This window comes from Artemia franciscana, chromosome 6, assembly GCF_032884065.1.
Source record: "Artemia franciscana chromosome 6, ASM3288406v1, whole genome shotgun sequence".
NCBI classification, from domain to species: Eukaryota; Metazoa; Arthropoda; class Branchiopoda; order Anostraca; family Artemiidae; genus Artemia; species Artemia franciscana.
In genome coordinates this window covers 40,371,164-40,396,850 of record NC_088868.1, presented here as the reverse complement: position 1 = coordinate 40,396,850, position 25,687 = coordinate 40,371,164, and the positions used below count along the sequence as shown (strand labels likewise).

The 25,687-nt window shown below is 36.6% G+C and overlaps 1 protein-coding gene across 1 annotated transcript; it reads right to left on the bottom strand.

Annotated features, from left to right (window-relative positions):
• Window positions 1-879: 879 nt before the first annotated feature.
• Window positions 880-25,149, bottom strand: LOC136028429 (NADH-ubiquinone oxidoreductase subunit 8-like). Its single transcript, XM_065706270.1, has 5 exons — window positions 25,013-25,149; window positions 14,469-14,618; window positions 12,558-12,730; window positions 9,675-9,803; window positions 880-1,084 (listed from the first exon to the last, which is right to left on the bottom strand). The coding sequence occupies exons 1-5, from the start codon at window positions 25,041-25,043 to the stop codon at window positions 953-955; spliced, it is 615 nt and encodes a 204-aa protein (XP_065562342.1). The 5' UTR covers window positions 25,044-25,149; the 3' UTR covers window positions 880-952.
• Between the last annotated feature and the right edge of the window lie 538 nt (window positions 25,150-25,687).

Genomic DNA, 25,687 nt, shown 5'->3' with positions numbered 1-25,687 from the left:
ATTACCCAGCAGAGCCTCAATCCAGTGTGCTACAAAAGGTATTTGGAGGGACAACAGAAAAATATTGAAGGAATTTATCAATTTTTAGCTCAAGGGAGTGGGGAGGGAATTTTCTTCTTACTGTTATATCTTTAAAATGTTTCTGGTAAACACATTGATGATTTTCAATTCCAAAAATACATTTGTTGATCGACAATTGTGAATAAACAAAATTTCCAGGTCAACATCGGTTTAGGTAATTTCCACATCGGTTAGGTAATCATCAATCCGCATGGTAATTTCCACTATTTACGGAGCTTTTGATCAAATTCTGAAAGTTTCAATTTTATTCAACAAAATGGTTACAAATATTTCGTTCTCTAGGTATGGAAAACTTAATTAGAACTCTCGCAGATTTAGGTTAGCGATTCGTATAGCCAAGATTTGAGTCTTTTGCCTTTGGAGAGGTAAAAGGCAGGTAAGTCAAAAGGCAATATCCCCCCCCCGTGTGCTTTAGAAAATAAGGGTGATAATAAAAATAAAAACAAATCATAATGAAGAAACCCTATTTTCTAATCTAAAATTCCGATTCTAAAATAAATTTTCTTCATGATTGTCCAACCTTGGAGTTTTCCGCGATCAAACCTTAAAGTTGTCCTTGAGTTTGTTTTTTGAAGTTGTCAAGTTTAGTGAAGCTGTTCAACTAAGCTTGAAGAAGGCAAACCTTGAAGTTGACCTTGAACTTAGCTAACAATTTTGACAAGCGACGGTATCAATTATAGTTCTTTTTCATTCAAAATGCTTATCAACAAAACACATCTTGGTCACTAGAACACGATCTTGGAACAACAACATAACCAGAAATGCCCGATGATACAAATCTCCTTCATAAAAACAAAATAACACAACCAGATTTATTCTACTTAACTTTTATACATTTAAAATTTCATAGGTAAAGGCTTCTTTCTATGATTTATCGATATAAATAATCAGCCTGTATATTTGAAGCAATCTCCGCTTCCCACTTGTCGCCATTGTTCAATAGCTTCTCTTTATTGTAGAGCAGCTCTTCGTGAGTCTCTGTCGAAAACTCAAAGTTAGGACCCTAAAAAATAAAATACATTTAAATATTACTTGCAAAATGAAAAAGACATTCTGTAATAAGGACAATGAACGCCTAATGACGTTTATATGAGTGGTGGTGGTGGCGTTACATGAGTCTTATGTCCCAAGGGCCATCCTCAACAATACAAAAATATATAAGAAGAAAAAACAAAGAACAGAATAAAATCAATAAACTAAAAAAAAAAAAAATTCAAAACAGTCCCAGCATCCTTACCTCAGCAAAGTTCAACCAGGAAGGATAAATAAATTGTGATGAAACGAGGCAATTCATTGAAATGAATGAGACTGATTTCAAAACACGTTTTTAATCCCAATCTTGCTTTTTTGGCTGCTGATCTCATAGGTCTATTTGTGACAGTTTCTGTTTTAAAATCTATTGGTTTTTATGGCACTTGGTATTAACCAAGTGACATATAGCAATCGCAAATTCTGTCGGTCTGTATGTCTGCCCCGGTTTTGCTACTTTAGGCACTTCCAGGTAAGCTAGGACGATGAAATTTGGCAAGCGTATCAGGAACCGGACCAGATTAAATTAGAAATAGTCGTTTTCCCGATTTGACCATCTGGAGAGGGGGAGTGGGGGGCCAGTTAATTCGGAAAAAATAGAAAAAATGAAGTATTTTTAACTTATGAGCAGGTGATGAGATCTTAATGAAATTTGATGTTTGGAATGATATTGTGTCTCAGAGCTCTTATTTTAAATCCTGATCTGATGACATTGGGGGGAGTTGGAGGGGGGAAACCTAAAATCTTGGAAAACACTTAGAGTGGAGGGATCGGGATGAAACTTGATGGGAAAAATAAGCACAAGTCCCAGATACACGATTGAAATAATCGGAACGGATCTGCTCTCTTTGGGTAGTTGGGGGGGGGGTAATTCTGAAAAATTAGAAAAAATGAGGTATTTTTAACTTACGAACGGGTGATTGGATCTCAATGAAATTTTATATTTAGAAGGATATCGTGTCTCAGAGCTCTTATTTTAAACCCGACCGGATCTGGTGACATTGAGGGGGGGGGGAGGAGTTGGGAGGGGGAAACCCAAAACTTGGAAAACACTTAGAGTGGAGGGATCGGGATGAAACTTGGTGGGAAAAATAAGCACATGTCCTAGATACATGATTGACATAACCGGAACGGATCCGCTCTCTTTGGGGTAGTTGGGGGAGGGGTTAATTCTGAATAATTAGAAAAAATGAGGTATTTTTAACTTACGAACGGGTGATCGGATCTCAATGAAATTTAATATTTAGAAGGATATCGCGTCTCAAAGCTCTGATTTTAAATCCTGACCGGATCTGATGACATTGGGGGAAGTTTGGGGTGGGGGAACCTAAAATCATGGAAAACGCTTAGATTGGAGGGATCGGGATGTAACTTGGTGGGAAATAAGCAGAAGTCTTACATACGTGATTTACATAATTGGAACGGATCCGCTCTATTGGGGGGTTATTCTGAAAAATAAGAAAAAATGACGTATTTTTAACTTACGAAGGAGTGATCGGATCTTCCTGATATTTCATATTTACAAGGACCTCGTAACTCAAATCTCTTATTTTAAATCTCAACCGGATCAAGCGCAATTGGGGGGGGGGCAGTTGGGGGACCGGAAATCTTAGAAAATACTTAAAGCGGTGAGATCAGGATGAAACTGGATGGGAAGAATAGAAACTGTCTAAGATAAGTGACTGACATAACCGAACCGGATCTGCTCTCTTTGGTGGAATTGAGGGGGGGGGGGGGTAATTTTGAAAATTGAGGTATTTGTAACGAAAAGGTGACCAGATCTTAATGAAATTTGATATTTAGAAGGATCTTGTGCTTTAAAGTTCTAATTTTGAATTCCGACCAGATCCTGTGACATTGCGGGGAGTTGGAGGGGGAAACCAGAATTCTTGGAAAACGTGAAAATTGGGGTATTTTTATCTTACGTATAGATGATCGGATCTTAATGAAACTTGATTTTTAGAAGGAAATCATGTCTCAGAGCTCTTATTTCAAATCCTGACCAGATCTTTTGACATAGGGGGGAGTTGGAGGGGGAAATCTTGGAAAAACACTTGAGTGGAGGAATCGGGATGAAGCTTGGTGGATAGAATAAACAAATGTCCTTGATACGTGATTGACAGAATCGTACTGGATTCGCTCTCTTTGGGGGAGTTGGGGGAGGAGTTCAGTGATTGGCGAGTTTGGTGCTTCTGGACGTGCTAGACGATGAAAATTGGTAGGCGTATCAGGGAGCTGCACAATTTGACTTGATAAAGTCGTTTTCCCAGATTCGACCATCTGAAGGGCTAAAGGGAGAGGAAAAATTAGAAAAAATTTGGTATTTATAACTTACGAATGGGTGATCGGATCTTAATGAATTTTGATATTTAGAAGGACATCGTGACTCAGAACTCTTATTTTAAATCCTGACCGGCATTAAGCCTCTTATTTTCCTTTTTAAATCAATCTATTGATTCATAGAATTTTCTTAGAACTCATACCATATGATCTCTCGGCTCTTAGCTCTTCTCGCCTCGTCACAAGTGCCATATGAGCTCTTAGCTCTTGTTTTATAATATTTCGCAAGGTCATTTTTAATTAAATTTGTGTATAGAGCATTTAGTGAATATTCTCCAAGTCCCTATAAAAGGAAATATTATTATTAGCCTTAAGTCTGATTTCAATTGCTTTTCGAACTACTTGTTTTATGCCTAGGTCATTGCTAATAAGGGCGGATTCTTCAAAAAGTGTTTTGTGGCTAGGATTTTCAAAAACATGGCTGCTTAAAGCAGAATCAAAAGAAACAGCAGTAATATTAGAATTCAGAGCTTTGGTAATGTCATCTTTATGCTGTTGTAGGCGTTTCTCGAAATTCTGGTTGAGGTCTCCCTACAAAGAATTTGCCACAGTCGCATGGTATTAGATAGACACCTCTTTGGTAAGTAACTGGAGTTTTATCTTTACCAGAATTTAGGAGATTCATTATTTTTTAATTATTGACAAGTAAAACATACTGATTATTTTGCGTGCATACTTTTTTAAGATTCCTAGTGATTTTTGGGATATATAGGAGGTAAATTATGTTTGGAGGCTTATCGGGATTCTCACATGGTAAATTATCGTTGATCTTACGGAAGTGTTGTTTCAGTCTACGGTTAATCGCATTATTAATAAATAAAAGAGGATACCAATTTCCATTAAGTATGTCCTTGATAAAGTCTAGTTCTGCTGCGATGTACGAATCATAACAAATATTTAGGGCATGATCGACGAGAGAGATTACGACAGCTCTTTTAACTTCTTAGGGGTGGTTTGATTTAAAATGTAAATATCTATTGTTTTGTGTTGGTTTTCTTTAAATAGTAAAGTTGAGTTTATCTAAGCCACGAATAATTAGCACATATAAGAGTGGGATTTCATTTGCAACTTCAAATTCTAAGGTAAACTGTAAATTCCTATCATATGTATTAAAGTGATCTAAAAAAAACCCTAAGTTCATTTCTCCCATAGTTCCAAAGTGAAATTACGTCATCCATGTACCGTCCCCAAGAGATATGTTTAAAAAAATACGAATGTAACACTCAATTTTCGATATTCTCTACAAAAACATTCAACAGTAACCCAGAGTGAGGCGTGCCCATACTCCGGTATCTTGGTATAACTATTGATGAAAATCTATCTTATAAAGAACATTGTAATAGATCACGCGTTAAAATCGCCCAAGGAGTTGGTGTAATGAGGAGGCTTCAGCATTTTTTTCCCCTATGAAGTTCTACGACTCATTTATTTTGCCTTGGTGCATTCCCATCTTACGTATTGTCCCCTAATTTATTTGGCAACTTTCAAATATCATATAAACCGATACAGACTCTTCAAAACCGGGCTCTTCGAATTTTGCAAAGATATTTACCGTCACCTTCTTCCTATCCAAATAAATCTAAAACTGAAACTATATATTTATTAACTAATATTTTGCCTGTTTCAGAATTATTCACTCTTCATTCTTTTTTATTCAAGGTAAAATATAACCGCTCAGAACTGCCTCCGTACTTTCGTACGAGAAATTTTTTCCCTGAGCAACCTGACCATGTTTATGAAACCCGTAATAAATGGAGAATGCAGCACCTGAAATTAACCACTGAGAGATCACGGTTCTCGCCATATTTTTCGATCATGGGTTCATGGCATTTTTATCTACCATATATTGACTGCAATAAATCTCTCCCACATATTAAAAAGCAACTTCATTCTATCCTTATAAATAAATTCAAGAATCAGTAATAAAAAAAAAAAATCTTAAAGTGAATAGTTGTTTGTTTGATATTGATAAGGTGGGCTCATTTTATTTTTTTTTATTATTATTATTTTTTTTTCAAATAAGTTGCCAGTCATCGGTCACCCTCGCTTGCACACTGTTTTATTTTGTTTTTCGGATTGATATTTGCCGAGTGTCAGTTGGGGTGGGTTCCCGTCTAGTGGTGAGTCGTGGATTTATTGATATTTATTTTATGCATTTGTTTTTGTTTCTTTTTTCTGTCAAATAGGTGTGCTATATTGTTACACCGGGTCTTTGTCAATCGACCTTGTGTCTCCGGCTTGACCCTTTTTTTTATATATTGTGTGTGTTGTACAGAAGTTTAAATAAAATCTTGAATCTTGAATCTTCAGTTTCATTTTTGACTTGCTCATATGATTAGTGTCACATGTCTTCTAACCGCGTGTCTTTGCTCTTCATTTTCATTTTTGACACACTGCCGCTGTTCTTCGATCCGCGTATGTATTTGCTCTTCAATTTCATTTTTGACTTGCTCATATGATCAGTGTTACATGTCTTCTAACCGCATGTCTTTGCTCTTCATTTTCATTTTTGACACGCTGCCGCTGTTCTTCGATCCGCGTATGTATTTGCTTTTCAGTTTCATTTTGACTCGCTCATATGATCAGTGTCACATGTCTTCTAACCGCGTGTCTTTGCTCTTCATTTTTCATTTTTGAAACGCTGTCGCTGTTCTTCGATCCGAGTATGTATTTGCTTTTCAGTTTAATTTTTGACTTGCTCATATCATCAGTGTCACATGTCTTCTAACCATGCGTCTTTGCTCTTCATTTTCATTTTTGACACGCTGCCGCTGTTCTTCGATCCGCGTATGTGTTTGCTCTTCAGATTCATTTCGACTTGCTCATATGATCAGTGTCACATGTCTTCTAACCACATGTCTTTGCTCTTCATTTTCATTTTCGACACGCTGCCGCTGTTCTTCAATACGCGTATTTCTTTGCTCTTTAGTTTCATTTTTGACTTGCTCATATGATCAGTGTCACATGTCTTTTATCATATGTCACATGTCACATGTCAGTATCATATGGTCATGTCACATGTCTTCTACCGCATGTCTTAGCTCTTCATTTTCATTTTTGACACGCTGCCGCTGTTTTTCGATCCGCGTATGTATTTGCTCTTCAGTTTAATTTTTAACTTGCTCATATGATCAATGTCACATGTCTTCAAACCGCGTGTCTTTGCTCTTCATTTTCTTTGTTGAGACGCTGCCGCTGTTCTTCAATCCGCGTATGTATTTGATCTTCAGTTTCATTTTGACCTGCTCATATGATCAGTGTCAAATGTCTTCTAATTGCGTGTCTTTGCTCTTCATTTTGATTTTTGACACGCTGCCGCTGTTCTTCGATCCGCGTATGTATTTGCTCTTCAGTTTCATTTTGACTCGCTCATATGATCAGTGTCACATGTCTTCTAACCGCGTGCCTTTGCTCTTCATTTTCCTTTTTGACACGCTGCCGCTGATCTTCGATCCGCGCATGTATTTGATCTTCAGTTTCAATTTGACTTGCTCATATGATCAGTGTCACATGTCTTCTAACCACGTGTCTTCGCTGTTAATTTTCATTGTTGACACGCTGCCGCTGTTCTTCGATCCGCGTATGTATTTGCTCTTCAGTTTCATTTTGACTCGCTCATATGATCAGTGTCACATGTCTTCTAACCACGTGTCTTTGCTCCTTATTTTCATTTTTGATACGCTGCCGCTGTTCTTCGATCCACGTATGTATTTGCTCTTCAGTTTAATTTATGACTCGCTCATATGATCAGTGTCACATGTCTTCTAACCACGCGTCTTTGCTCTTCATTTATCATTTTTGACACGCTGTCGCTGTTCTTCGATCCGAGTATGTATTTGCTTTTCAGTTTAATTTTTGACTTGCTCATATCATGTCACATGTCTTCTAACCATGCGTCTTTGCTCTTAATTTTCATTGTTGACACGCTGCCGCTGTTCTTCGATCCGAGCATGTATTTGCTTTCCAGTTTAATTTTTGACTTGCTCATATCATCAGTGTCACATGTCTTCTAACCATGCGTCTTTGCTCTTCATTTTCATTTTTGACACGCTGCCGCTGTTCTTCGATCCGAGCATGTATTTGCTTTTCAGTTTAACTTTTGACTTGCTCATATCATCAGTGTCACATGTCTTCTAACCACGCGTCTTTGCTCTTCATTTTTCATTTTTGACACGCTGTCGCTGTTCTTCGATCCGAGTATGTATTTGCTTTTCAGTTTAATTTTTGACTTGCTCATATCATCAGTGTCACATGTCTTCTAACCATGCATCTTTGCTCTTCATTTTCATTTTTGACACGCTGTCGCTGTTCTTCGATCCGCGTATGTATTTGCTCTTCAATTTCATTTTTGACTTGCTCATATGATCAGTGTTACATGTCTTCTAACCGCATGTCTTTGCTCTTCATTTTCATTTTTGACACGCTGTCGCTGTTCTTCGATCCGAGCATGTATTTGCTCTTCAGTTTAATTTTTCACTTGCTCATATGATCAGTGTCACATGTCTTCTAACCGCGTGTCTTTCCTCTTCATTTTCATTTTTGACACGCTGCCGCTGTTCTTCGATCCGCGTATGTATTTGCTCTTCAGTTTCATTTTCGACTTGCTCATATGATCAGTGTCACATGTCTTCTAACCGCGTGTCTTTCCTCTTCATTTTCATTTTTGACACGCTGCCGCTGTTCTTCGATCCGCGTATGTATTTGCTCTTCATTTTCATTTCTGACTTGCTCATATGATCAGTGTTACATGTCTTCTAACTGCATGTCTTTGCTCTTCATTTTCATTTTTGACACGCTGCCGCTGTTCTTCGATCCGCCTATGTATTTGCTCTTCAGGTTCATTTCGACTTGCTCATATGATCAGCGTCACATGTCTTCTAACCACATATCTTTGCTCTTCATTTTCATTTTCGACACGCTGCCGCTGTTCTTCAATCTGCGTATGTTTTTGCTCTTCAGTTTCATTTTTAACTTGCTCATATGATCAGTGTCACGTGTCTTCTAACCGAATATGTCTTTGAACCTCGTTTTTATTTTTGACGCGCTGTTGCTTTTCTTCTAAACGTGTGTGTCTTTACTTCTTGTTTTCATTTTCGGCTCGTCAACGTGCTCGGTGTCGTATGTCTTGTAACACCGTATGTCACCAGTCAAACCTCCGTCCTTGATGGGCGATAGTAGGGAGAGTAGTTTCGAACAGTATGTTGGAGGAGGTGCATTGGTCTAAGCCGGTTTGATGCCATGATGAGTTGTTAGGAGAAGTAGTAAACAGAAAATGATGGAACAGCTGTATTAGAGGCTTAATAACATAATATGTATATTTCGCAAGTGACAAAGGCCGAATCCAGCACAACACTAATTAAAATTAATAATTTCAATACAAAAAAAAATAAGAAAAACCTTGTTCTTTTCCCTAGTTTTCTTTAAAAATCAATACCATTTTTAGATATTTACGTTCAGAATCCAGTGTATTCGAGGCACAGAAGCTAGTGTGTCAAATAAGGAAGCCTGCTTTTGTTGTAAATTTCCAATATTCTGCTATTTTATTTTATTTTAACAGTTTAGTGACTTGTTTTTGAACTATTTGGAGTATTTTATACTGCTTACTATATACCATTTAAACATTTTTTATTGTAACTATTTTATTTCAAACAACAAAAAGAGATAAAACTCAAAAAAAAAAAAACCTCAAACGAGACTGCAGTCAGTAAAGAGAAAAGAGAAGAAAGACTAAAATAACGCGGATATTTCGCCTGTATCTAAATTAGGCGTTCTCACCACACGATAAAAAGAAAAACACACTAAACTAAAAACAAATAAAACCACTACCAATAATAACAAATAAGATTGTCGCTACAATCGTTTAGCGACAATTGTATTTATTATTATTAATGGTGGTTTTATTTGTTTTTAGTTTAGTGTTTTTTTCTTTTTATCTTGCGCTGAAGACGCCTAGTTTAGATACAGGTGAAATATCCGCGTTATTTTAGTCTTTCATCTCTTTTCTCTTTACTGGCCGCAGTCTCGTTTGAGGTTTTTTTGTGGATTTTATCTCTCTTTGTTGTTTGTTGTCATGTCTGGCCAGTTCGGCTTAAAAACTTTCACTATTTTATTTAAAAATTTTCATTTGAACTATATCCTATCTACGACATCATACCTAACTATATAACTATATATCCTATAACCTTTACCCTATAATCTATATATCCTATATAACTATATCCTACCTCGACAATGGCATCAACAGGACAAGCCTCTTGACAAAATCCACAGTAGATACACTTGGTCATATCGATATCGTAGCGCGTAGTCCTCCTACTCCCATCAGCTCTTGGCTCGGCTTCAATTGTGATAGCCTATAAAGATCATCCTAATGTGAAAATATTTAAAATGTAAGAATATTTTAAAAGTAAAATCTATAAACTCTTAGTGTTTAATACAAAAATTTAAAAAGAAAATAAAGATGACGAACGTTTCCCCAAGTGGGGTCCAAGATGCGAAATGCCGAATTTTGAAAAATTTTCAAACCAGTTAATAAGCGTCAAAGCGAAAGGAAAAGAAGTTCTTCGGGGATTCTTGGACGCCTGGGTGTCTGGAAAGATTCTACAGCCACCAGGAAGAAAAAAATGTCAAAGTAAAATTTTTATTCCTCTGGAATCACTGCTATAACTCATTTATTCTTAAACGAAAAATAAAGGGTTTGGAGGTGCCATTCTAGGACAATTTTTTTCGAATTCTCTTTTCATTTGTTCGTGACTTTTTAAGACTATGATAAGATTTATCAAACAACAAAAATAAAAACAACATGACAAGGCTCTGTGACTGAGAATGCATGAAGAAAGAAAAACAAATAATGGAAAAAAAAAGAAAAATACCAATCATCCGCCAAAAAACTATTAACTGGAAACCGTATCAGAGAACAGTGCCTTGCCCAACCCCCCCCCCCCCAAAAAAAAAAAAAAAAACATACGGTAATTAATAGGACAATTATTCAAAAGACATTGTATTTACTCAAAAGACATCTAAATCCTATCTTTAACTGGGACAAAACTTTGGCAACACTGAGCATAAAAACGCAGCTGGCTATGCGTGCTATTTTGACATAAAATACAAATTGCAACTTAATGGCAAAACCTCTGGGCATAACACTATATAAAGGATTAAGATTTTAAATTTCTTGAATGAACTGGTAACTAGTAATATAAGCCATTAAACTGAAATTCAAAGCTAGATTTTTCATCTGGCGAGTTTTTCAATGATGGGTTTTATGGCTTGCAAAACTTGCTGAATGCAAAACGAGCCAGAGACTTTAGAAAATGTGCAAAAAAGGGAAAAAATACGCTGATAGATACCAAATTACACCCTTTCGTGAGGTACAGAACTGTGATTTCTTTTTCATGGTGGAAAGAATCTGAGCACACTACAAAGCTCGGACACTCCGAAGCATTCGAACTGGTAACTCCCAATTTAAGAAAATGATAAGGCACCCGAGCGAGACTCAATGACATGGCGAGAGTCTAAACATAGAAGGGGATATTTGCACGATCCCAATTACTTTGCTGAAACCATTTAGTATTTTGTTTTTTTCGGTAGCACAAATTTTCCACAATTATTAGACAAAAATAACTAAATGAGCAATTAACATCATGTTCATCAAGTTCACCAGAAGGTCAACCAAAAAATGATGCGAACTTCGCTGTAAGAAATTCACACAAGTCTTGGCAAGAAGGTGTTCTTGCAGGTAAATAATACCATAATTACTAATTAGTTCATCGATTGCGAAGCCTTTTTTTCCGTTTAATTCCAAACAAACTTATGGACAGTTTTGTTCATTATTTCTTGTTTGACAGGACACTTTGTAAAAACGTGATATTTAAGACTGAAATAGACCTGCAACTAAATTTCCACAATTAGAGGGCAAAAGACAAAAGGGTTCAATGTTTGAGATTTGGAGCCCTGCCCTAATGGCATATTTTTGGAACAGAGATGGTACAAACTCACTTCATATGTCTAAAAGACCCGCATTTAAAGCAGCAGCTAAAAGAACTCAGAACCACAAACATGTTTAATTTCAGAACTTCCTTGAGTATCAAATCACTCTTATTGGTAGGGAATGTTTATCTGTTTATTTTTTGTTTTTACTTTCTTTTCATTACACCCCTTCTCCTGTTTTTATATTGGATTAAAAAACCCACTACACCCTATCCCCTTCAAAATATTAAGAACTTTGGAATTTTCAGAGTAAGTAAGGTGATGATAAGTCCATTATTAAGATTTGAAACACATTTTTGCATTAAATAGATAATTTGACAGGGGAATAGGTAACTTTATTCTCAAAATCATTTTGTACTTATGTCTCCTGTACCAGAACAAAAAGGTGTGCAAAATTTTTGTCAAAAAAACAAAAACAAGACGGTTCTCAACTATATCAAAGAACCTTCATGTTCATTGACATATTATCGCTGATTGTAAGTTTTTTTTTCTCCTAGGCATAAAAAGTAAACGTGGCTCTCTTACAACTTTCAGTCTTCTCGAAATAAATGTATCTTATCTTTTCCAGTCTTTATTTATTTTATCATGAATGTCCGTAATTGGTGATTGTCGACATTTACTGGTGAATGCCTGAAATACCTTTTTTTCTCCTTGGATTTAGTCAGCGTTGCCAGTCAACTTTTTCAGTTTCATGGGTGACAGATAAGGTTGGGTTAGGTTTGGTTAGCTTAGGTTTTTAACCTGTCTTTAGATTTCTAGCCTAATTTCATCTAACCTAACTTTTATCATTAAAGCTTGCGAAAGACTGAAAAAGCTGATTTGCAAAGCTAATTGAATCTAAGCAGAAAAAAAGAACTTTTTGACATTCACTGGTGAATGTCAACATTAACCAGATTTTGGACATTCACTGTGACATTTATATACATCCCTTGTTAAATCTGTCATGCTTAACTATGTCAGATTCAATCTTTAATTGCACATGTTTTATTACATAATGTAGTTAACTTCTAAATTAATTATTACAATAAAACTTCATTTTTAAAGCAGACTTCTTCTCCTCTGCTTATCCTCCACTTAATCAGGCAGTGTTAAAATGGGGCTAACAAACTAATTTTTACCTGAGCTGGACATACAGCTTCACAAAGCTTACAAGCAATGCACCTTTCTTCACCAGAAGGGTAACGTCTTAGTGCGTGCTCACCTCTAAATCTGGGACTGAGTGGTCCTTTTTCAAATGGGTAGTTAATTGTCACTGGTTCTTTGAATATATGCGCCATTGTTACCATGGCACCTATTTGAAAATATATAAAACATATTAAAACTAGACATAACAATATATAATATTTACATTAGGGTATACAAATATTAAAGTAGGGTATACAAAATATATTGTTCTCGTGGTAAATTTTATGTAGGAAGGACACAACAAAATTTAGAAAATAGATTACAACTACATTAAAATACCATAAATTGATCTTTTAAATACGATAAGGCACGAGAAGCTTTTGAATCAGCCTTAGAAAAATATTTATTTGACTTTCTTCACCATGCTATTTTTTTTTTATCAAATGAAAATAATGGACATGTCTATTGGACATTTGCAAAGTTTCCAAGAAAAATATAAATTAACAATATTAATTGAGATAAGCAGGAATGTAGATTAAATCCAGTTTACAATAGCTTGATTAGGCACAGGTCAAAATTTCAATGTGTTCATACTACTTCCTGAACAAGTGTCAACTTAAAGAGCAAAAGATGAGATAAGGTCAATGTTCAACCATTTCAATTCTATTTCTCTGTTAAACCATTTCTATGTGCTTATTCAGGCATTTATAGTCATTGCAGAATTTTGGAAATTATAAAGATGTGGGTTTTAATTGTTTGTATGTTTTCTTTATATGTTGTGGTTAATTTAACTTAAATTTTTTTCCTGTTGATAAAGATTCCTGGGCGTGGAGTCAAAATATTTGGTGTTTTTATTATTCAAATTTTGTTAATGTTGTTTTTTTTTCGTTCAATTGTCTTGTTTAAATTATTTAAATAATGCAAATTATTTCTTATGTTATAACAATTATATTTTTTATATTTATTCATATATAATAATAGTTATTTATTAAATTATAATAAATTTAATTTACATTATACCCGTTTTTTCTCTCTTAGATTCTGTAAATGGAAAAGCGGTATGGTTTAACAAATTATTTACTGACTGAGAAGGTGCACTGTTGAGATGAAGCACCTACAACGGATCTTGCCAACAATTGGATCTCTTTCTACAAACCCTTCACGCCTTGAGGAACCCATTCTGGGAACAGAATTCCAGGCAAGTGGAGAAAACCATCAGCTTGGCCTTGATTCTTGATTTTGACATCCTGACTTTTTTTGTCTGTGGCTAATCTCAATTTTATCATTCCATGCTTGTTATGCTACATTAAAAAAGTACATAAAAACGTAAAACATTACAAGACCATCAAAAACAGATTAGATCTTAGAACGAACTTTACAGCAAAAAGAAATAAGCTGCAGTTACATATTTGCTGTTGACTGTTTGTAGGGTGTTTGTTTGGTCAAGGTCCATTATGGTTGCATTCACAGAGCGCTAGGTTGGTTCAGTTTTTTTTTCATAGATTTATTTTTACATTATTTTGAACCTGGATAAAAATATTTTTTTTCTGACTTGACCCCAGGCTTCTTAGTCTCACGATTGTATTTGTAAATCCAAATTTTGTCTCCCTTGATTACATTGTGACAGATGTCTGGATTCTCCAACCAGTCTTAAAAGAAACATGCAAATGCAGTTTCCTGTTGTTCAACAGATAAGTTTTTGGAAACAATCTCTGCACAAGGCTTGAACAACCTGAACTGCATACATGTTTGATTTTCTCTGTTATTTATTTAACAGATTTATGAATAACAAATTTCCTGCTTGGTAGCAATCCAAAATTAAACTAAAAAAGCCTAACAAAGCTTTTTTTAATTTAAATCTTTTACCCAAAGCACGCATCTAAAGAAACAAAAAAATACAATACCTCTTATAAGCTCTGTTACAAACATTGAGGTAGCAGCTCTATCAGTAATATCTTTCATGGCCATACTTGGCTCTGGCTCAGTAACAATTTTGTAGCATGTCCGAATTTGCTGTCTAGTCTGAACTGAGCTAGAGCTAATGACATCTTTTCCTGTAAAAAGTAAAAAGCTCCATCAGACAGTTATTAGTAAAACAAAAGGAGCAATTATTTTATCTTCAAAGAGTTTACTTGAATTCAAGTTCAGCTGATTTTCAAAATGCTGAAATCTGTATATTTGTTTTCAATTGATAAACATGGCAAAATAGCTCCAATTGAAGCAAGCCCTTCCATCCAACCCCCCAAAACCCTTACGTAAAATACCAACAAAGACCTCCAAGACAGACCTACCAAAAACTTAAAACAGGCTGTGATAAAATGACATTCTAAGACACACAACACAAAAAAGGGAAAAGTCCCAAATTAATTAAAAAAAAAGGTAAGTTTTATATGATGCTAAATGAAGCTAATACAATCTATGTTTCTAATGGTAACTTGCTTGGTTTTCCATCTGAACAATGAGAAGCTATCAGAATATTATAATTAAGTTAGCTTACTGTAATTATAATTAATTCAGTTTTTAGGTTAGTAGTTGTAAACACCTTGTAGGTAGTTTTGAAAATGGTGTTACAGAGATATGTTTGAAAAAATAACTTAGTATTAACCTTATATATTAAATTTTTTGTACAGATTCCAGAAGTAATTTTCACTGATTTTAAGTTGAAACCCAATTACCCTTAAAAATACCCTGTTCCTATGTACTAAGTTTAAGGATAATTTCTTAATTGACCACCAGAAGTTGGATGATGAAGAAGGTTTTGTATTTCTTGCTAACCAAAAAAATATAACAGAAAAAATATTTTGTGAAGAGAAACTGGAATCTTGTTTTAGATAGAATTTCATACTTAATATGAACTGTATCCAAATGTCATCATTAGATAAAACATAAAAAATAAAATACAGAACATTGTTTTTGTTTAATTTTTTATTTCTAAATTTGCATCACAAGCTACATTTAAATATCTGATTTGCTGCTAGTCTTGTAAATAGTTCCATCAAGAGGTTTAAGATGGCAGTTAGCCCTTCTTTTAAAGGATTCAACCTAGAAACTTACAGATAATGTCCCCAGAAAGATCATTTCAAATTGAAGTGCAACATTACATGAAGCTGTTCTTAAAATATGACTGGAATTAAAAAGGCAACTTTAAGATAACTAGACCAAGCTGCATGGATCTGTTTGTCTTGTTGGTTAGACATTAAGGAGCACAATAAAATAAAGCTCTATAGAAGCAGATGAATTTATAAACCTGTAGAAAACAGCCATCAGCACTGCATCAAACCTCTCACTGACTTGATGAAGTCATGGGGAACAACTGAACCTGCTCTATTGGCCCTATTCTGGATCATCAGAAATGGCACCAACAATGTTTGGTGCAGGATAAAGCAGGCATCTAAACTCTGCAATGGGTCTGATGCAAGCCTGTAAAGTGGGATGACAGAGCTAAGTGGAATAAGGTTTTTGCAACAAAGAACAGTGCCCAGCTTTCTTGTACAGGGGATTTTCACCAAATAAAGTTGGGTGTGTTCCAAGAGGGTATTTGTGGAGAAGTGGATTCTGACAAGACTAAGCTAATCAGCATTCCTAATAGCTTCGTGAATGGATATGATGCTGGGATGTATCTGTCACACTTTTGATCAGGAAATCATCAACTCCTTTGTTTTTGATACATTGAGACTGGCCATTCATGCACCAGACCAGTTTTTTTTTATTTCCATTGCTTAGATCTCCATGTTTTGGGATAGCTATGTGCATTGAGGTGTCATAAGCAAAATGATGCAGAGGACTTACAAGGTTGTCTCCCATGTTTATTTAATTTTTTTAATTCAGAAAGAGTTTGTTCATAAAGCAATCATTTATATTTCTTATACTAACAAGATGTGCATTGGGTGATTCACCTTTAACTACATGTGGCAGTTCCAGCCAATGGCAGGGAATAAAAAACTGGTACCTGTGGTATAAAGCCTATTAGTTTGAAGGGTAATAAAATAATAAAATTAGAAATTATATGGTTCTACCATTTTTGATGTTTATAGTTGTGTTTGTTACAATTTGCAAGTAGCAGTAAGCTGTCACACACACACACACAACTAAATAAAGAACATAAAATTAGAAATTATATGGTTCTAATGTTTTATGTTTATAAGTTGTATTTGTGATGATTTGCAAGTAGGGGTAAGCTGTCACACACACTCACAACTATAAACAGTATAAAGAATATAAAATTAAAAAGTTTATGGTTCTACCATTTTTGATCGTTATAGTTGTGTTTGTGACAATTTGCAAGTAGGGGTGAACTGTCACACACATACACACACACACACAACTATAAACAGTATAAAGAACATAAAATTACAAATTATATGGTTCTACCATTTTTATTCTAAAGTGCTCCCTTCATAAGAGTCTCTCTCCTCTAGAGTTACCAAAAATTAAGACAAACTCAACAGTAAATCAATCTAACTTTTAGATAGATAATAGAAATTTTCTAGTGATTTCAAGGTAATATTTATGTTGGGTAGCTCAAGAGAAGGAAACATTTTAATAAAATAAATTAGTGCCACTAATTAAGTTTTTTTTTTCAAATGTCATACTGTTTTTGCATGTTGGATAGTGCAAATGTTAATCAGCATGTTTGTAGCATAATTACCAAAGTCTTAATAGTAAATGTAGCATCCTGCTGGGCATGCTTGCTTATTAGTTTAGTGTTGCTTTATTATGTGCTTATATTATTGTAGCATCCTGCTGAGATTGCTTGCTTATCAGCTTAGTGTTGTTTTTGTTATGTGCTTATGTTGTTATATTTACAGGTGCTTGGGTCTTAATAAAGAGCTAAATCAACTTGAGACATAGGAACTCTACATGGTGTCAGAAGTGGGATTTTGAACAGCAAAGATGGATGGAGTTGCCCCTCCAGCAATCAACTGGGAATCTGAAAATCTTGATGAAGAATGGTCAAAGTTTGAAGAACATGCAAGACTTATGTTTCTAGGCCCTCTCTCTGGTAAATTGGAGAAGATTCAGTGTGCCTATCTACTTATATGGATTGGCGAAAAAGGAAGAGACATCTTTAAAACTTTTGACATTGAAGCAGACGATTCAAATAAAATCGAGCCTTACCTTCTGAAATTTCGTGAGTATGCTGCTCCAAAGAAGAACAAAGTATTTGCCAGATATATCTTCCAGAAACGTGACCAGCGTGATGGAGAGACACTTGAGAAATACATCACAGAGCTGAAGTTGCTAGTCAAGCCATGCGAATACCATGATCCAAAAGAGATGACCAGAGACAAAATCGTCTGTGGAATCAGAAATCCAAGAATACGAGAGAAACTTCTAGCTGACGGCAACAGCCTAACGCTTGAAAGAGCAGTAGAAGTTTGTAGGATCTATGAGACGACCCAAGCACAGCTGAAATCATTTGACAACAATTCCCACCATCCCCCAATCAAACAGGAAGTGGATGTAGTATACCGGAAACAACCAAAACCAGCAGACGCAAGATCAAGAACAAAAGGCACAGAGTGCTACTTCTGTGGAGGAATCTATGGCCCTGGACACAGCTGTCCTGCCAAAGGGAAAACATGCTCAAAGTGCAGAAAATTAAACCACTTTGCAAAAGTATGCCGCAGCAAAGTCGTGAATGCTATCGAAAATGACGAACAGAGCCGAATAGCAGAAACTGCTGAAGAAGATGAAATACTGCTATATGCTGTACAGCAAGATGGGAGTAAGGATGAGGCGTTTGTTCCACTGAAGATCAACAATCAGACTACTGTAAGCTTCAAAATTGATACCGGTGCTCAGGCAAACATCATACCAAAACACTACTTTGATCTCCTTGCTCCAAAACCACTCATACAACCAACAAAGCAAAAACTCACCAGTTACTGTGGCTCAACGATCCCAACAGCCGGAACCTGCCTCCTGTCATGCAGCTATAATGGAGCTCCTGAACAGAAACATAGGTTTTTCATAGCTGGAGGAAATTCTGTTCCTATCCTTGGATTCAAGTCTAGCAAAAACATGAACCTGGTGAAACTTGTCCTGAATATAGATGCCTTAGATGACAGCAAATCAACGCCAGATTTGGAGCCACTCCTTGAACAGTACAAAGAGCTGTTCTCTGGCATTGGGAAAATACAAGGCAAGTGCGAGATTCACCTCAAGGAAGGAGCTGTGCCGACAGCATATCCTGCCAGAAAAGTGCCTATTGCAATGCGTGAGAAATTGAAACAAGAGCTGAACAGATTGGAAAGCTTGAGGATAATAGAAAAGGTGGAAGAGCCTACGGAATGGGTCAACTCGATGGTGCTAGTTGAAAAGAAGGATGGCGGTGTGAGACTTTGTATTGATCCAGTAGACCTGAACAAAGCCATCAAGCGCCCTCATTACCCAATCCCGACTTTTGAAGATGCCATTTCTGATTTGAGCGGTGCGAAATATTTCTCAAAGCTTGATGCCACCTCAGGGTACTGGTCGCTTGTGCTCTCAAAATCAGCTTCAGACCTCACGACATTTAATACAATTTATGGCAGATACCGTTGGAGGAGATATCCCTTTGGGCTGATATCTGCCCAGGATGAGTTCCAGCGGAAGATGGAAGAGATATTTCAAGGTCTGAAAGGTCTTAAAATACTTGTCGATGACCTACTTATCTATGGAGCCACACGAGAAGAGCACAACAGAAGACTTGCGGAAGTGCTCGAAAGAGCAAGACAGAAGGGGGTAAAATTTAATAGATCAAAGTGCCAGATTGCAGTCCAGTCAGTCTGCTACTTCGGCCACATCATCTGCAATGCTGGCATCAAACCAGACCCCGAGAAACTCCGTGCCATCAACGAGATGCCTACTCCAAAATCGAAGGAGGAACTCCAGACTCTCCTTGGAATGCTAAACTTTCTTTCAAGGTACATCCCAAACCTGGCAACACAGAACCAACCATTAAGGGATCTGATTAAAGCTAACGAATTCGAATGGAAAGAGCTCCACACTACATGTCTCAACCAGCTCAAAGAGTCCATAGTAACCAACCTGGCTTTCTTTGACAGCTCCAGCCCAACCCTTGAGCTCGAAGTTGACGCCTCAAAACATGGACTAGGGGCACAAATATCCGCGAATGGCAAAATCTTTGCTTACGCATCAAGATCACTGAGTAAATCTGAACAGAACTACTCACAGCTAGAAAAGGAACTCTTTGCCATAGTCTATGGTTGCCGGCATTACCACCATTACCTATACGGAAGGAAAGTACAAGTCATCACAGATCATCGACCACTCGAATCTATACTAATCAAACCCCTCCATACAGCACCACCAAGGATTCAACGCCTGATGATGTACATACAGCCGTATGACTTGACTTTCAAGTACCGAGCCGGTACGGAAATCCCTGTCGCAGATGCACTCTCAAGACTACATCTTCCTGACATTGATGAAGAATTACACAAAGAGATCGAAATCTTTGTACATTCGTTTGTAAAATCCATACCCGCCACGGGCAGCAGACTGGAGGAGATCAAACAGGAGACCTTAACAGATCACGAACTCCAAGCACTGAAGAGGGTCATCTTGGAGGGATGGCCTGACAACAAGAGACAATGCCCAAACACCATAGTCCAATACTGGAGTATTCGCCAAGATCTCTCAACGCATGATGACCTGATCTTCAAAGGTTCAAGAATTGTCATTCCTACCAGTCTACGAGACAACGTCTTAAAGGGACTACATTCCGCTCATTTGGGCACTGAAAAAACCAAGCAAAGAGCCCGAATGATCATTTACTGGCCAGGTATTGGAAAAGACATTGAACGGTTTATCCAAAGATGTGATGCCTGCACCCACACAATGTCAAACAATCAAAAAGAGCCAATGATTCCCACGCCGATCCCGTCACTACCATGGCAGCATGTGGGATGTGATTTGTTTGAATGGAATGGGAAGCAGTATGCAATAACAGTCGACTATTACAGCCGCTATTTTGAGGTGGACAACCTAACCTCCACCACCACTTCTCATGTGGTCACAAAACTCAAAGGACACTTTGCTCGCCATGGAATACCAGCAATTCTCACTTCTGATAACGGACCACAGTTCAGTTCCAGCGAATTCAGGCTATTCACAGAAAACTGGGGCATTGAACATCAAACGTCTAGCCCTTATCACCCCACAGCAAACGGGCTCGTCGAGAAATGCGTGCAAACCTGTAAGAGAATCTTGAACAAGTCCAAGATCAGTGGACAGGACCCATACATCAGTATCCTAGAATACCGGAACACTCCCGTAGACGGTATGGCAGCACCAGCCCAGCTGCTCATGAGCCGACAGCTGCGATCAGTCCTCCCTGTCACGCAGAAGCACCTAGAGAAGAACATCGTGTCCAAAGCAAGCTTTCAGAAACACAGAGAGAAATCAAGATTGCGACAGAAGGAGTACTACGACAGGACCGCTAAATCCTTACCCAAAATTCAGGTAGGGTCAAGAGTGAGTGTCCAAATGACACCCAGCAGTCCTTGGAAGAGAGGAACCATTGTCGAAGTGTGCCCGCAGCCGCGATCCTACACAATTGCTACTGACGACGGATCAACGCTCCGACGCAACAGGGTCAGACTCTCCCATAGGAATTCAGACGAAGCAATCCACTCAAAACAAGACTACCAAAATGTAGAATTTACCCAACCGTCCGAGTTGGTACCCAAAGTCAGCCCGGTTGAGCGTCCAGCCTCTCCCAGCCTGGCAGCCCCCCCCCCCCGAACACAATGGAAATATTGTCAATGTCCCTACTAGCGCTGTAACACAGCAACAAACAAAACCAGTCCCGGACAGAGGCGGAGTGACGCAAACAAGATCGGGTAGAACAATAATCAAACCCACCAGGTTAAACTTATAGAGACAATAGCACGCTCAGAAGAAGGAAGATGTAGCATCCTGCTGGGCATGCTTGCTTATTAGTTTAGTGTTGCTTTATTATGTGCTTATATTATTGTAGCATCCTGCTGAGATTGCTTGCTTATCAGCTTAGTGTTGTTTTTGTTATGTGCTTATGTTGTTATATTTACAGGTGCTTGGGTCTTAATAAAGAGCTAAATCAACTTGAGACATAGGAACTCTACAGTAAATGCTGTCATTTTATGAATGATGTCACACAAAATGATGCCCTAAAAAATGATGACAAAGCAAAACTCATGTTATTTTCTGAACAATTGAAGAACTTCAAATAATCCCAAAATACTTGCTTATATTATTCTTAAAAGCATTTCAATGTACTTCCACCTCTAATGTGCAAATATATAACCTAAACAATACATTTTTTCTGCTTCTTGATATCATTAATGTTGCATCTATGGTATTAAATAGAGATTTGAACAAAAGATCAAGGAATCACAAAATGTATGCAATATACATACTGGATATATATTTGCAGATTGGGGGGGGGGGCTGGGTAACATAAACTTTGAGAAATGATAAGAAGGGTAAGTATTTTGGGATTTCATAAAGTTGTGTTCAAAATATTTAGTAAATCCTATATGAACAGGCCTATTTTAAACTGATACCCTACTTGTCTTCTGGTTAATCTACTCTTTAAATACTAAATCATTGTAAAATTTTCTTAGTAGGTATGTGATTAGCTTGAATATTTTAACAATATACAACACTTACAATTTCAAGTATAGGCCTACTGGTAGACAACAGTGGAGCATAATCTTGGTTAAACATTTAAACCTTGAAAATAATATTTGAAAATTCTGTCAAATATTTGACATAGGATCTTAAAATTAGAACAATATATACCAATCCCATCCACAGTCAACCTTGGGAGGATTCAATTTAAGATAAACCACATGTTTCCCAAGATTGTAGCCAAATTAGTCAGTCTTAACTGGTCTAGTCTAAACCATCATCTAATCGTAACTGTCCAAGATTAGGAGCCTGCTGTCTAGCCTATTTTTAAGTAAAACACTTTTAATTCAGATTTTTGCCAATGATTAGGCACTGGCCAAGTACTAGGGGTCTTACCCTATTTAGTAGCCTAAATTACTGTAGCCTACCATTATTTGAGTTATTTTTTAAGAAACCAAAAAAATCCTTTATCCAGAATTTACCTCACAGACAAGGCTTGGTAAAATTTTAGTTTTGCTACTTCTTCCTATCTAGGAAAGGGGTTAGGGTAGGAATAGAAAACTTTCAGGGTGGGTCTACAGAGTAAAGAATTTCCTGGGAAGGTATTTTGAAGTATCTACCTCCACTGCTTCTCCCTCTAGAGGGTCAAGACCTTTGATTACCTTTTAAAATTTGTCTACTATAAAGTATCCAGGCAAAATAGATCTTCTGCTTGAATGAAGTGCAAGAAAACTGTTTCCAGCTTCACCACTTTGCTCAGTCCCAATTTGTGAGGTTTCAAAAATCTATAAATGCATTACCTAAATTTAGGAAATAAGCATTGATATGCCTTAAAATCAACTCAAATAACAGGAATTTGCATTCTAAGAACTAAAACCAGAGAAGAAGAAACTGATAGACTAATTGGAAATTAAGGTGATTGTTTTGTCAAAATTTCAATAGGTGTCAAATAGACTTGTCAAGCATTCAAATTTCTTTTCAAAAATCAGGAAAGAGTTAACATAAAAAACTTGGCAATAACTTACCAGAGCATGTTTTTGGTCCTGGATTCCTTACTGACAGTTTTATTCTCCTAACCTAACCCCTTTTCAAGATAGCAGAAAGTAGCCAAACTAAATTTTACCCAAAGCTTTCCCTCCTTAATAATAAGCATCCTATAAGCATCACTTCTGTAGTTGTTAAGGTGCTTGAGAGATTTGCTAACAAAGCTCTAATTGAACATCTTGAGCTCAATAACATCCTCTCCATATCACAACATGGATTTAGATCTGGTAGATCTGTGGACACTAGGCTAATCTAAACATATGAATTTGTGACTAGACTGCTTGATAAGGGTCTTCCTGTTGGCATGATTCTTCTTGATCTGTCTGTCATGAATTCCTCATAATCAAACTAAAGGCTACAGGTGTCAATGAAGGTGTTGTACAGTGGATTATGGGCTTCATCTCTGAAAAATCACAGATTGTCAGAGTTTTTGATTCATGAAGAACTCCTCATTTCTCTTCTCCCACAACTGTATTAAGTGGTATGCCCCAGGGTGCTATTCTTGGACCAACACTTTTCAACTTCTATGTCAACAATCTACCCACCCTTCTTTCAAATGGTATTACCCTTTATGCTGAAGACTCAAAACTAGTTGGAAAAGCAGCTACTCCCTCTCACCAGCAATCAATTCAAACAAATATTGACAGTCTAGGAAGATAGGCTAACATGTGGCTCCTTGCTTTTAATGTTGACAAATGCCATGTCATCTATTTTGGCAAACACAACAAGCATCATAAGTATTTCCTTCAAGACAACTTCCTTTCTGCTGTTTCTAATGAAAGAGGTCTTAGGTAATTGTTGATCACCAATTAAAGTTTAGCAGCCATGCTAAGTTGGTTTCATCTTCTGCAAATAAATCTCTTGGTATCATAAAAGAACCATCTCTAGCCATCACCTAAGAACCTTTATGAAGTTAAATAAGGCACTTGTATAACCACATCTGGAGGTTGGAATGTCATTAGCAGCCTCTTTTTTTCAAAAAGATGAGAAGTTGCTTGAGGGTGTCCAGTATTGTGCCACTAAGATGGTTAGCAGCATGAATAAATTTCTATATGAAGAAAGACTACATCATTTGAAGCTGTCAACAGTGACATAACAAAGAAAAAGGGGTGAAATGATTTTAACAAAAAAAAACCTTTCTAAAAACACCCCTCCACTCTCTTTTCTTAGCCCTTTCATTCTGGTACTAGAGGACATTCAATGAAGCTCCCCATGCAGCATTCTACAAGTAGACATAGAAGTCATTTCTTCAGCCAAAGAGTCATCAATCTGTGGAATCAACTGTCTGAGGAAACAGTTTCAGAAACTTCAATCAACACATTTAAGTCCCACCTTGATAAGGAATGGCTCTGCCAGGAGTGCCTTTACAATTGGGAAACTAAGAGTCTAGATCAACAACCACAACCTAGGCAACACCAAACAAATTTTTTTCATCACTGGAGCATCACAAGGATGGAAAATCCTTATATTTCTCCAAGCTGCAGTTTAAGGTAAGTTTATAGGCTATTAGCCCAGAATACATAAACTTCTTGTTGATCAAAGCTCTTATTATGACATCTGATTGTCATTATTGCCCATCCCAAAACAACTAAAAACAATCAATAAATTATTGTAAAATTTTTTGAGGCAATTAACCTAATAGCTTTACAACTAAGCCATTTTATTAGGTTACATAAGCTTCTCATTAATACAAGCTCTTATTATGACCCTGATTGTAACCATTACCCTATATATCCCAAAACGAGTCACAAAAATCAAAAAATGAAAAAATTTAAAGGCAATTAACCTAATAGCTTTACAACTGATCGGCAAGCCATTTCAATCTTAAAACTCCAATGAAATTTTCTATTGCTAGAGTCTCTTCTTAAAAAGTGAGAAATGATAGTTGCCGCGAATTAATCTTTAGAAGGACTTCGAAAAAATGCGAAAACAACTGCTTTTTTCGATGATAAAGCGCCAAATTCACAGACAAATTTTTTGTAATACATACGTCCACTTGAAATGATTTTATGGTACCAGCCAATTCGGTTCTTATTCTTGTCTATCCAAGGTGGTTTATCTAGGCTTCTAGAACGCACTTATATCATCATACATTGCGAAAATGGCATCTGGTATCCAACCCTTTTTTAATTGATTTAAAAAAAAACTTTTCCATAAAATAAGTTTTCAAGGAAAAGTAGAGAGGTCCATTAAACCAAAAAATAGAAAAATTAGTGTTAAGTGATCTTTCAAGAGCAAAACTACACTAAAGCATCGTAAATAAATAAACGAGACACAAAACGAACAGAAATCCAATGTTAATACATGCATATTAAACGGCCAATCCACATTTATTTGTTGTTTTTTTCAAAAAGCTTAAATTATGTTCTGGTCTTCAGAAGACAGGGAGTCTCAGCCCCACATATATAAGATATTTATTTTAAAAAAGGTCTCTATCACAAGCCCACAAAGGGCCGGGTTT